Here is a 12,639-nt window from a genome sequence, read left to right on the forward strand (position 1 = left end):
TCCTTCCCTCTCAGAAAGGATTTATTTCTACCAATTATTTTGTACTGGTGTTGATGACTGCAATCTTAACACAATGCAACAGATGAGGACACCTGCACACACTAAAATCCTTCCAAAGCACATTCTTAAGTCTAAACTTGTGTCACTTTACAGCAGCTTTGATCAGAGTCTTCACAAACATATGAACAAAAGTCCAGTAATTCATTTTTAAAAGTTTTAGTTGTATGCAAGGATAGATCTGGAAAGTTCATCAACACCCTATCATATTCTTCTGCTTACTTGACATATTTAAATACTTCTAGATTTGATATACATTCTGTTTAGCTGCATGCTAAAGAGATGGAATACTGAAAAGCAGCTCCCTGCAAGATAAATTAGTTCTCTGGCAAAGATGGTTCCTTCTCAGAAATACCTGAAAATACCCTTCCCCTGGACAGCTGGATTGTTGTGCAATCCCCAAAACTGTTTTATTCAACTTAATTAGAAGTGAAAAGAAAAAGAAAAATTAAAACAATTGCAGTAATCTCAGCCATGAAAAAACAACATAACAGGACCATTTTTAAAATAAGAAAACATAGCAACTGAAACAAAATTGAAGATTCAACTATCAGTCTCAGACACACAAAAGGCTATACCTGCAGGGCTATAGCAAACTTATTAATACCTGTTTTCAAAAGTTTAAATAGATTTAAACATAAATGATATTAGATGATTTTTGCACACATCTAGTAAAAATTCCAGCAGGACTGTATTATTATTATGCCAACCTAAAGAACCCAAGAAAATAATATTAGTATTTTCCCTAATGTTTCAATTGATTGCTTTGTTAAGAACTCCAAACACATCTGTCTTCTGTCAAAACAAACCTATCTTCCAAACATCAATCATTTGAGGCACACGCACACAAAAACATTTAGGCAATTCAGGTCTGTCTAGGTGCACCCATCTCATGGAACTTGTCATCAAATGGCATAGGGCATACAATTGTATGGCATATAAAGTAATTCTTACAGAATCTTGGATGTTGAAAGTTACTCTTGGCCCAGGAGATGCAGCATCTACCCGGATATCTGGGAGATCTTCACTGTCTCCTAGTCGAGAGCTATAAACAAAAAAACAAAACACAACATCTGTTTAGTTTTCCTACAGTATTTTACATTCATGCAAACAGTTACCTACACAAATACATGGCAATAAAAAAGCAGAGTCAATACTTAAAATTTTGTTAAGAAGACAAGTATTATATCATAAGTGGAGCTCTTATGAAATGGTACATGAAAAGGAAGAAAGGAGGGGCAAAGGAAAGAGAAGGCAGCTACACGTTACTTGGCAAGTAGTCTGTCGCTAAACAGTATCTGCCTTATTTACTTATGTAACTTTTTTAATCCTGAGCCAACATGCAGAAATTACAGAAAAAAGCAAGATACACATGATCTACCACATAGTGCATAAAACACATTGGCAGATTATGCATTTTCTCATCCAAGTGAAATGAATTATTTGGCCTTACATATATACTACTATTCATTCACAACCAAAGCACTTAAGTTTTTCCACTGCTTTGTTTCTTATCATCCTACCCGGAAGAATAATTTACCGAGCAACACAGAAGCCTAATTATATTTCCTATACAACTTCTAGTTCTCTTCAGGTAACCTTGTGAAAAGGTAGAGAAGTGGGTTTCATCCAACAGATCTTGAACTAGAACATTCATACCTTCAACTCTTGGCTTTAATCATCAATTATGCTAATTCATAAGAACGATTTCTTTTCAAAGGTACCTTGAAAAATAAACTTCTGAATAACTTTATTTAAAGCTGGTTTTTATTCTGGAATTTCTGCTGTCTGATATTTTTCACACCTGAATTATTTATAGGTTTCCATTCACTTATTTAAGTGTTCAAATTTAAAACAAATTTCTACAAAGAATTATTATTCTTATATTTAAAAAAAATCAAAGAATTCTAACATTCATCTCCGCCTTTATTTTAAGATCTTTTATATTTAATACATAATTATGCAGCATATCTTTAATTCCAAACTCTGAACTCAACAGCTGGATCTACAGAAGCAACAGACTCAAATGTGGATATTCTAAAACCAATCCAAATACTTTACTGAAAGGTGTCATTATGCAAGTGTAGTTTGCTCAGCAGACATTAAATGATGAAACGAAAAATGCACGTATTATATAGGCGAGGAGACTAACAGCAAGTTACCATTCACAAACTAAAAGAATGCCCCTTCCCTTCTCTCATTAAAACAGCCCTTTTCAAAAGCAGACGATTGAGAATCAAATGTAAAAATCAAATTTATTTACACTAAGCCTTTTTTGCCTTACACGCAAGTTTTCTTCAATATGTCACAAAAGCAGGATTCTATAAAAAAGCCCTGTGTTTTTTCTGTGTGTGCAAGTAGAAACATGTATTTGACATACCACATAAGTCTGCCTAAGAGTGAAAAATTCCTTTTTCGAATGAATTTGTCCATCTTCCAAAATGACCTCCGCCTATCCAGTTCAACCACATACAACTCCTGCTGTATAGTAAAAAAATTCTAATGGCCTAAGACCAATGGTTCCTCTTCCACATGCTGTTGTTGCCATCACAGATCTGAAATTCCCAGTTTACCTTGTTCTGTCCATTCTCTTCAGAGGTGGTCTTCCTGATGCTGAAATACTCTTTGATCGGCTGTAGCTGGGTTTGTAGCTGAGACCCCATTTGTCTTTCAATGAAGCAGCCTAAATCAAGAAGAATATTTAAATGCAACACTGAGGTTAGTGAGAAAGAAATTCTGGAAAGCTGAAGTCTTACTTTACGCAGGTGTGCCAGTAAAGCAAAAAGATATTTTTGTTCCATAATAATTAAAATGCATCTCTATCCAGAGGCAAAGATGAAAACACTGGCAAATGCTGATAAACTTTCACCTTTTACACTTGCTGGAATTGGTAGAAAAGTATACTCAAAGTTAATAATCCAACTACTCTGACAGTCATCCTCCCTACTTACCACACAAGAACATGAGCTAGAATGAGAACAATAGTGACAGAGCTGCAAACAAATTATTATTTGTCTTCCCGCTTTACTGAAGCATCATACTTGAAGCTGATGCACCAGTGCATACTGAAAATAATGTTCTGTCACTTTTGTTACCAGGGTCTGGGGTAACAGCCATCAATTTGTGGACTAGCTGCAAAAGTTGTTGGTTTTATGTGCAGTTTCTTCTACTGCCTTAGTAGCTTGTTTTTATTTTTACATCACTTAATTCTGGAAATTTAATGTACATTTATATATAGAACTTGCTTAGAGAAAACATACATACCAAATGGAATACAATATGCATCTATCGCTTGCCCAGGCTGTTAATGTGCTTGCATTTGTATTCATCAGTCCAATAAAGAATCATTTCAAAATGCTCTAAGAGTGAAGAGCACACTACATCTTCAAATACATATTTTCTGATCTTGTGAATGTGCAATAAACCCATCTACATTACAGTACTTGCAAAAATTTCCATCTTTCTGTTATTATAGGGGAGAAAACACCCTTTCCCACCTCCTCCTACAGGTAAAAGGGCACCTAAACTGTTTGATATTCTTAATCTTTTATTCTTAATCTTTTTCTTAATCTTTTTTAAAGCATTTCCTTTGTGCTTTTTTTCCCCAGAAAATAAATATGCAATACAAGTGCTATTATATTTTTGAAGTCAATTCATCCTGCTCACCCTCATACTGGATCGACGCAGCTTTTTTCGCACATCTCGGCGGATATCGTTCACAGCCACTGATTCCAGTTGCTGATAGCGCTGAATTTCTTGATTTATGGTTCCTTCACTTGCACCTAATTTTCTGAAGAGAAATTATGGGAGTGTTATCTTAGAAGTATGTAGCACTACGTTCACCATTTCAAAATCTGTGTTGCAATGATGTTCTGCTTTCCCTGGAAAATGTCCCATTTTCTCATTTTTTTCAGTAGTTTTGTCAGTGCCAAATACAGCTCCAGAAAGATTTATCCTTGCTTCATCACACAACTTCTTGTCAGGTACATTTTGTCCTTGAATAGGACTTTTTGATTTGAATGTTTTGGTCTCCAAATCAATTAGCAGTGTAGACAGAGGATGTAGAACGAAGTAGCATACACTGAGACCACAAACAACAGTTCTAACACTATGCTAACTAAGGTGGAGAATAAGAATGGCTATGCAACTCTCTTATTTCAAGAAGCACTAGCTGTAACACTGGATTTAAGAACTCTGTATATACTTTCAATCATGGGACAGTTGTTTAATTATGCTCGAACATAATGGGCAAATCTGAGACTCCTCAGCAGAATGAAGAAAAGTCCTTCTGTTGTAACAGTCCAAAGTCCTGTCACATCTATGACAGACTTCTACAATAGACTACATTCTGAAGAAAAACAAAAAGCACACCACTGAATAATTCAGAAAACTGTGAAGTTTCTGCTATTCTCAAAGAATCACACTTTCCTGTAGTTCTTGCACACTGAGAAGACAGAGAGACAAAATATAACTTTGATTCTTGAACTCACATTAGAAGAAACATTTAACCTAAAATCCAAAGTTCAGATATGAGTGCTCTGGTGGATGCTAACAACTCTTTTATTCCATGTACAAAAAGTAAATATCTCCACTTTATTATTTAGCACAATCGCCACGCTCTATATTCCCATCCCAGACAGATAAATGTCTTTGATGAAAAAAAAAAAAAAAAAAAAAAAAAAGCCCAAACCATGACTGAAAAATAGTAACATTCACAGATAAAGAAATTTTACATAATTCTGTCATCGGGGTTTTTATTAAGTACAGCATACGTAATTTAATTTTAAAATATCACGTACACTATACAAAGAGTTGATTATAATGTTTCTTCTTCCAGTGAAGAAGACTAAGCTTATTACAGTTATAAAGCAATACTCTCTGTTAAAGCAGTCACAAAAGTCACGGAGAAACTACAACTTTGGATCAGCAGGAAACTGACTATAATCATTGCTGTAATGGAGAACCAGAAAGAATATAGACTAATTTGACACTTGCGAAAGAACTTAAGAAATCTGATACAGTACTTGCATATATAATTTCTATTACAGAATCAGAAAGGTCATTTTGTATTTATTAAATAAATAAGGGAGAAAAAGAACAATTAACACTTGAAAATCATAGTGCTGCAAGATACATGACAAGGGAAGAAACGAAAAAGTCAGCTGCAGTTTGTTATTCCCAAACTTTGTGTGAGTTAAAGCAAAATCCAACTTACTTTAAGTCATCAATAACTTTAGCTTGCTCATTGAGTTCTCTAATATCAACTAAACGTTTCACAAATTTTCTTCCTCGCTGTTCTCCAGTTTGGATACTAGAAGCTCCCTGCCGTCGGTGATCAACAATTTCCTATTTAAAATGAAGATTTAGTTAATGCCCTCATCAAAAATTGGACATGAATATGATTCAACAGTGAAGTGAATTTCACACCTTAAAATTTGGACTACTGCATGCAAAAGAATCATTTCAACTCAAAAGGCAGCTGATTGGAATTCTTCCAGTGATCCAAACCCCATCATTCAGTTAGACACACTATAACTACTACATACATGTCCCCATGAGCAGGATCTGCCTGCTTTCATATGTGATCTGCTAGACTGAAGAGAATCACACTTCGCTGACCCCCACAGATAGTCTACAGGAACAGAGTATCGATGGTTTGGGGGGCTCAAACCCAGCAGGTGATTTACAATCCGCTGCCCAAATGTTAGCTTGCGTGCATCTCCATATAATGAACCTCCACCTGATTTCTAAACAACAAACAGGAACATTAGTGTTCTGGGATGTTTTCAACATTGGCAGGCAAGAGACGTTTAAGACAGCCATTAAAGAACACCTGTTAAAATAGCTTAATGTGAAACCAAAAAACAAGGTTAGCAGCATATTGAGTAGAAGTACCACAAAAAGTTTTCCTGATTTGCTTATGTTAATAATTTACTATCAAAAAGAACTATGCATAGTCACAGCTTTTCCATTTCAGGTTCCTGAAGTTAGGTGTCATATTTCCATGTTTCCAAATCCGAATTTATATATAACAACAGCAGAAATACATTCTGTGACTTCTTGCCTTTGAAGTATGGTGTTAGAAAGATAACACTGTTGTGGTTTTCTTTAGAACACAAGTTATATGAGCCATAGAGACTACCATGTCATGCTCAAAAAACTCAAGACTAAGACCTTTCCATATGACTGATATCTTTGTCACGACTTCTTCAATCATTAGCACTTATTTTGGTTGATTCACTTACTGCATGTATAGTAGGTGACATAGTGTCAACTTCATCCTCATCTGACAGATCAGCTATGTTCACAGAGTTGAGGTCAGCAATATCATCAATATCTTCTTCTCCTGTCAGTGTTGTGAGGGTGTTGCCTAAAGCATTCAGTCTTTTTCCAATGTTTGGATCCATATGAACATCGATACCACACATCTTCCATAACACATTTAGTGTCCAGGTTCCAGCACTACTACTTTCTGTAATTATTTAAAATATATATAGAATGCTTAACCAGTTTATCCTCTTAAAAGAAAACAAAATAAAAACAAACAAACAAACAAATCCCCCACAGTGAGATTTGCATTGGTTAGACAATACAGCATTTGTCAGTTATGAAGCACTGTCTTTTCTGCCCACTTGGGAATAACTGATAAAAAATAATCTACAGCTGAAACACGTTTTAACTACTTCATAGGTACTAAGTTAATATTTCTTAAATATATATATATAAGTATGTGTATATTATATATACACTCAGTAGAACTCAGAGAACAAGATTTCTAGCAGCAGGAAGCCTAAAGGATGTCCATCTGCACGATGGACTTTTGCCTTTCTTTTTAAACCATTTTAAGTCCTTTAACAGTGATGTTCGAAGATGTTATAATATACATGTAATGTGTCTGTCAAATACCATGTTACGATGTCTTTCCCGGATTTTTCTAATGATTGCCACCACGAGTGAGTGCCATGAGCAAGTGTCATCACAAGCAAAACTATGGGGATAAGAGACATCGCAGGTTCAACATCTGGGTATACAGATGAGAACCATCAAGCAGCAGATATGATGACTAAGACAGACAGTGCCAAGTATTTTTCAAGACTTTGAAGAATGACAGAACTCAGCAGGACAGTGAGTTTGGGAAAACCAGGAGCTGTCTCTGGAAGAACAGCACTGCTGTTATAAAGGACTACTCTCCAGCCAATGGGCAAAAGTCACATACACTGTGTTTCCCTAGAGGCAAAAATCTAAAGCCAGTGTTACTGTCTGGACTTAAAACCTGGAATAGCAGAGCAGTTCTACAAAAGAAAACAAGATACTAAGGACAAAAAAAATCCACAAAAAACAAAAGCAGCAATTAAATTACAACATGGTTATTGAAGGATTTAATTTTCATGATTTATGAAAGCTTTATTTATACAGGAATTTAATTATTTTAAAAGTATATTACCTGCTGCAGCTTGCCCTGTTGTCCTAGAACATACTTCATATGTACCATCTGGTACAACACCTATATACAAAGCACATATACTGGTTAGGCAGAGTCAAAGTTGCTTTAGATCAGCCTTTCAAAATTCTTCCTCAAGTCCCTCCGCAACTTAAGTGTAGTTGGTATTGGATTGGAGTTTTATTTAATTCCCACTGAATGACTTCATTCTTATTTGGTAAAGTGAATTTATGTGGTTACATCCAAGTTTATTGCAACTTGAAATTCTATATAGATGTTTGAAACTTTAGCGTGATGTAAATTAAGATCTATATTAGAACACTAAAAACTTATTTGGATCTTACATTACATACTAGCTATACACGTACCTCTTCCAACATCTCAGACAAAACTAAAAAATCAACGCTTGTGGAAGACATACAGTAACAAATCTCTTAATAAAGGAAAGCAACATATTTTAACAGTAATACAACCTTTTAGACTTGTATTATTTTGCTTTCAACAGGCCAAAGTCTTTTCTTTACATTTATGGGGAAAAATCAGCAGTTTAAAAGGCACAGCAAAGGGTAAAAAAGGGGATTTACATCTGAAATACTACTGTGCAGTATGAAATCACAGCCACTTACATGCATTCATGACTAGATCTCCTCTTATTTCTGGTTTCCAGTCATCCCAACTTGTCTCAAAGCCGTCAGCAAAGCGGATACAGAAGTTTTTAAAGTGACCTTTGCTAACTAAGGACTCTGAGGAGCAGGCAGTGATTAACGTGCTTTCAATAGTCAGGACTAAAGCAGAGCCAGTGTCAAGATCTGCAGTGTGGTTAGACTGGAAAAAGAAAATCCGAGAGAACTGACTGAAGATTGCAAAGTTACCGTGATATCATATATACATTTAATAATGTTTATCTTTCCCACTTAGAAAACCAATCCTGTTCTTATATCTTGTATTTTTTCCTTCTCTATTTTTCCTTCTTCCTCTGCAGAAAGTTTCAAAAGCATCACATCTATCCAAACAGTATCTTGAATTGCTGCTTTCTAGTAAACACAATTACCTGAGGTGTGTTTGTGATTGGCAGGCAAATTCCTAAGTCATTGACAGTCAGCTGAAGAAATAGGGTCCCAAAAGCCTGCGCAGAGGTTTGTTGGATTCCAGGCAGCATATCTACTACTTCTTTTGTGGCCATATGAATATCTTTATGCAAAGCCATTCTCTGCTCATTCCAGTTGTCATATGCAGCTTTGTAATTCAGCCAGAACAGCACAGCTTTACAAAGAAAACAGAAATGCTTAATTGAAATGAAAACATAACAGAAAAATGCACATTCACTAAAAAAGCTTCTTTTTTCAGTTGTTACTGTTTCTCCATTATTTTTAAGACTGTAGATGTGCAACAATGGACATGAGTGCATATACAAACACATGCACACACAGAGGATGTACTGAAGAGGCTCATGCTGCAAAGGACAAGACTAACACTAAAATACAGAAAACAATGCTGTTCTCATATATAGAAAATACTTACAAAAGTAACCTCCTCCAAACCACCTGAGAACTAATCACTCAGCAAATGGAATTGTTGACATTAGCAGTTATTGATCTGTTGGCATGCAGTAGATCTCCTCAATTTCTCAGCTAGTTTATTTTACCAAACATTTTGATTTGGCTTAAAATAAACTAAATCTTCAATAATCAAGCTTCTTTGCAAAAAAATGTAGCTTGCTCAGTATGAAAACAGATTTGTAGCAATTGTCTCTTCCATACCTCTATCAAAGGCCACAGGCTGAGCAAAAACAATTGGTCTGTTCAAAGTAATAAGGACAGCTTCTCTATCCGATGAGCCACTGATTTCTTCTCGGAGAGCATTTCTTAATCCAATTCTTGTCTTAAAATATGCAACTTGATGAAAATCTGAGCCAGCTTCTTCATATACCTTAGCACATTCAAAAATGGGAAGAGGGAATGGTTTGTGACAGGGAGGAGGAAAAATAAATTACTTTATTTGACAAAATATAAGATTATAACAAAAAGTAAAAACCTCTTCTTTCCCCTTTTTCTTTTCTATCCAAACCTCCTTTGAGAATATTCCGTTTCCTCCTATTAGATTCTAATCAGTGTTATTTTTCTTATTTATCATAAAATGTTAACTAAAGTAACTATTTATATATCCATATCCTTTATGAAGACAGTAAATTTATAGATGCTAAGACTTGTATTTTTTTTCTAGGCATCACAAAATATTTTTGTATCATAGAGTTGGCGATTAGAGGTGCGAGTGGGGTTTAAAAATCAAAGAGCTAAATCTGTCAGACTATGGCAGACAAACTAGGCCAGAATGTAGGTCTAGCAAACCTTGGATCTTACCCAACTTTATTACTTCATGCATGTACCCTAAAAATGATAACAATATTGATGAAAATTTTGAATTTGACTCTATAGCAAGGCCATTACTGCTACAAGCGAGTAATAAATTTCAAGAGTATTAACAGTATGGAACAAAATTCCACAGCTGACTCCTTAGTACTTTGATGCATGTATGTGAAAATTTTCTATTTCTTCTGAAAATCTTCTATCTTCAGCCACTTCTTGACTCAAGTGAGAAGATTTATTTTAAACTATTTAAAAAAGCATGAGTTTATTCAGGAAGCATTTCTACAATTGTGCACTGCAGAATGCTTAAGTTTCTATCAAACAAACAAAAAATAAAGACAAAAGAAGAAAGCCCTCCACAGTTTAAACTCACTCCATAGCCTGACCAGAAAAAAAAGGAAAAAAAAAAAAACAAAAACACAAAACAGCAGTTTAGGGCAGCCTCTTGGCTTGGTTCTATATTTTTAGGATCACGCTCTATTGGATCTGAACACCACATGGAAGGAAGGATGTTGAGCACTAACCTGATGTTTAACAATCTGTCCTAGTGCCAGATTTAAATCCACCTGGCATTTCCCAAACAGTTTGAGGTAGCTGCTACTTCCAGGCATTGCTTTGGTTTGTAGTCTGTTTGAGAGTTCAAGTTCTATCAATCCAGTTTCAAATCTCACAGCTCGCATTGAGGGAGTGGTAGCTGTCACTTGAATTCCCTAATGAATAAGGAAGACAGTTGTTAGGATGTCGTTCAGAGACAGAAAGAGAAGGGGATAATAAAACAAAAAACTCTTTTCATTGCGCAGCCAAAAAAAGGAGGGCATAATGATTTTTCCTAATTCATTTTTTATGCAATGCCACTAAGCTATCTGAAAAGATTACAGGGACCAAACTTGGAGTCAGATCTTTTTCTTCATGCAGATATTCTTGACACAATTAGCTGCCAGGTAGAAACCAAATTATTCAGCCATTAGTAGCATATAGAACCACTGTTCTGCCATTATAGGATTACCTTAAACTGTAGGCTCAATGAGTAAAGAAGAATTTTTGGTTTTTCTCCATCAGTTGTGCCATCATGTTCATTCCAAAGAGGTATTGGCTGCTCCCCTCCTATACACATTAAATATTCACATTCAGAGTTCTAACACAGAAAACACTTTAAGACATGTACATATAAAAAAAGGTGACATGGAATTCAGCCTTCTTTCAAACAGTACTTTGCTAAAGATTTATAAAAACAAATACAGGTTGAAGACAGAAGATGTACACAGGTACAGAGTCACCTCATTAAATGCAGCTAACAGCCACCTACTACAACTGGTCAATTGTCTTAAAATCAACACTACCCTACATCTTATAGCAGGAACTACTGTGTTCATTAACTAGATTTGCATCTGTGCAACTCCATCTTATAGAGTATGCAATCAGTATTTTAGTGCAACAGAAACCTTATTTAAAAAATCCACTTCAGTATATTACACTGATTGGGAAGCTCCAGCCATGTAAATAACTCTGTTACAAGAGTTTTTTTTCCCCCACATCGTTCTGCATTCTGTATCCAGACCCTGTGTCTGGATTGCTGGCACCCAACCACGTCCCTTCTGAATTACCACAGTACAGAAGGTAGCAGTCACATTTCAAACAACATCAGGCTGCCATTCCCAATAGAAATTTGTAGTCTGAAAAAGCAAAGAACCAGCAAATGGTAATAAATCCCTCACATAAAAACAGAGAAGAGACTAAACACTAGAGACTGACGAATCACGTAAACTAAATCTAATATACCTTTCCTAATATACCACTTCACTCTCCTCTATAAAAACTGTTCTAATAGAATAATGGCAGCTGTTAAAGGTTTATTCTTCCCCCAAGCGTTCTCTTAGTAAGCAACACTGACATTTTGCTTGAAACAAACATCTGGCTGGGCAAAATTAGTTTCTTTCTACCATTCTGAGATTCTGACATGTTCCTTTTTCTCCACTGCATCTTTTAACCCCCTGAGCATACATCATCTTGACCTGCAGATTTCTTTTATGTATATTTGTGTGTGTGAATATGTATACACATACAAACCTGTACACCCGTGTGTATACACACCACACACCTTTCCTTTAGTCACCACTTTCTAGATTACCTTTCCTCATGATTTTTTCAACTATTAATGAATCTTTCCACTAAAAAGCAGCTATACTGCTATAACAGTTTTTTAAGGTAACTAAAAAAACTATTAAAATTCAACTACTTGAAATTCCACCCCATTTCTACTGTTCTTTATTTCTTTGCTTTTCTGTTCACCTCATCTATCGTGTAAATTTCATTCACGTATTTTTTAAACTACCAAAGGATAACTAGCTTGTAAAACAAAGCAACAAAGCTTCTAGCCCCTACACTTCCCTGCAGGGTAATCCCATATCAGTTAAAAAAAAAAAAAAAAAAAAAACACTTATTTTTTTCTTCCTGTCTTTGGGGTGACAGAACTTGTTTGCTGAAGTGAAATACCCCTGCATAGCACTAGCTTTTTGGTTCTCTTTCAGTTTTGGAGGGTTTTGAATTCTTTTTCAGATTTCAGACTTCAGACAGATGAAGTCTCTAACACTAACAGCTGGAAGCGCTTGGACCTATTTTTAAATGCTGTGCAAATTCTGATTGAGCCTACATAAAAAAACCCTCCATCAGATTACATAAGAAAATAAACACTTCGTAACTTTGGCTGTCTACTCAAACAGCTGAACACAAATATTTCCATTTGATACTGAAAAAGAGATGGCATCAAGTGATTTT

General features: G+C 35.4%; 1 protein-coding gene across 10 annotated transcripts in view; it reads right to left on the reverse strand.

Annotated features, from left to right (window-relative positions):
* Positions 1-12,639, reverse strand: part of KIAA1109 (KIAA1109 ortholog) — a 115,029-nt gene that overhangs the window by 23,895 nt on the left and 78,495 nt on the right. For 6 of the 10 annotated variants that reach the window (XM_035323487.1, XM_035323488.1, XM_035323491.1 and 3 more), the window contains 13 exons: positions 10,871-10,968; positions 10,389-10,574; positions 9,259-9,427; positions 8,550-8,761; positions 8,125-8,323; positions 7,502-7,561; positions 6,303-6,529; positions 5,604-5,804; positions 5,273-5,403; positions 3,724-3,847; positions 2,631-2,740; positions 1,012-1,102; positions 413-475 (listed from right to left, as the gene is read on the reverse strand). In XM_035323487.1, coding sequence (XP_035179378.1) covers positions 413-475; positions 1,012-1,102; positions 2,631-2,740; positions 3,724-3,847; positions 5,273-5,403; positions 5,604-5,804; positions 6,303-6,529; positions 7,502-7,561; positions 8,125-8,323; positions 8,550-8,761; positions 9,259-9,427; positions 10,389-10,574; positions 10,871-10,968 — 1,871 coding nt within the window. The remainder of the gene's footprint in view (positions 1-412; positions 476-1,011; positions 1,103-2,630; positions 2,741-3,723; positions 3,848-5,272; positions 5,404-5,603; positions 5,805-6,302; positions 6,530-7,501; positions 7,562-8,124; positions 8,324-8,549; positions 8,762-9,258; positions 9,428-10,388; positions 10,575-10,870; positions 10,969-12,639) is intronic. The other 4 variants (XM_035323494.1, XM_035323489.1, XM_035323493.1 and 1 more) reach the window with 3 other exon arrangements.

This window comes from Oxyura jamaicensis, chromosome 4 (genome assembly GCF_011077185.1).
Source record: "Oxyura jamaicensis isolate SHBP4307 breed ruddy duck chromosome 4, BPBGC_Ojam_1.0, whole genome shotgun sequence".
Lineage (NCBI taxonomy): Eukaryota > Metazoa > Chordata > Aves > Anseriformes > Anatidae > Oxyura > Oxyura jamaicensis.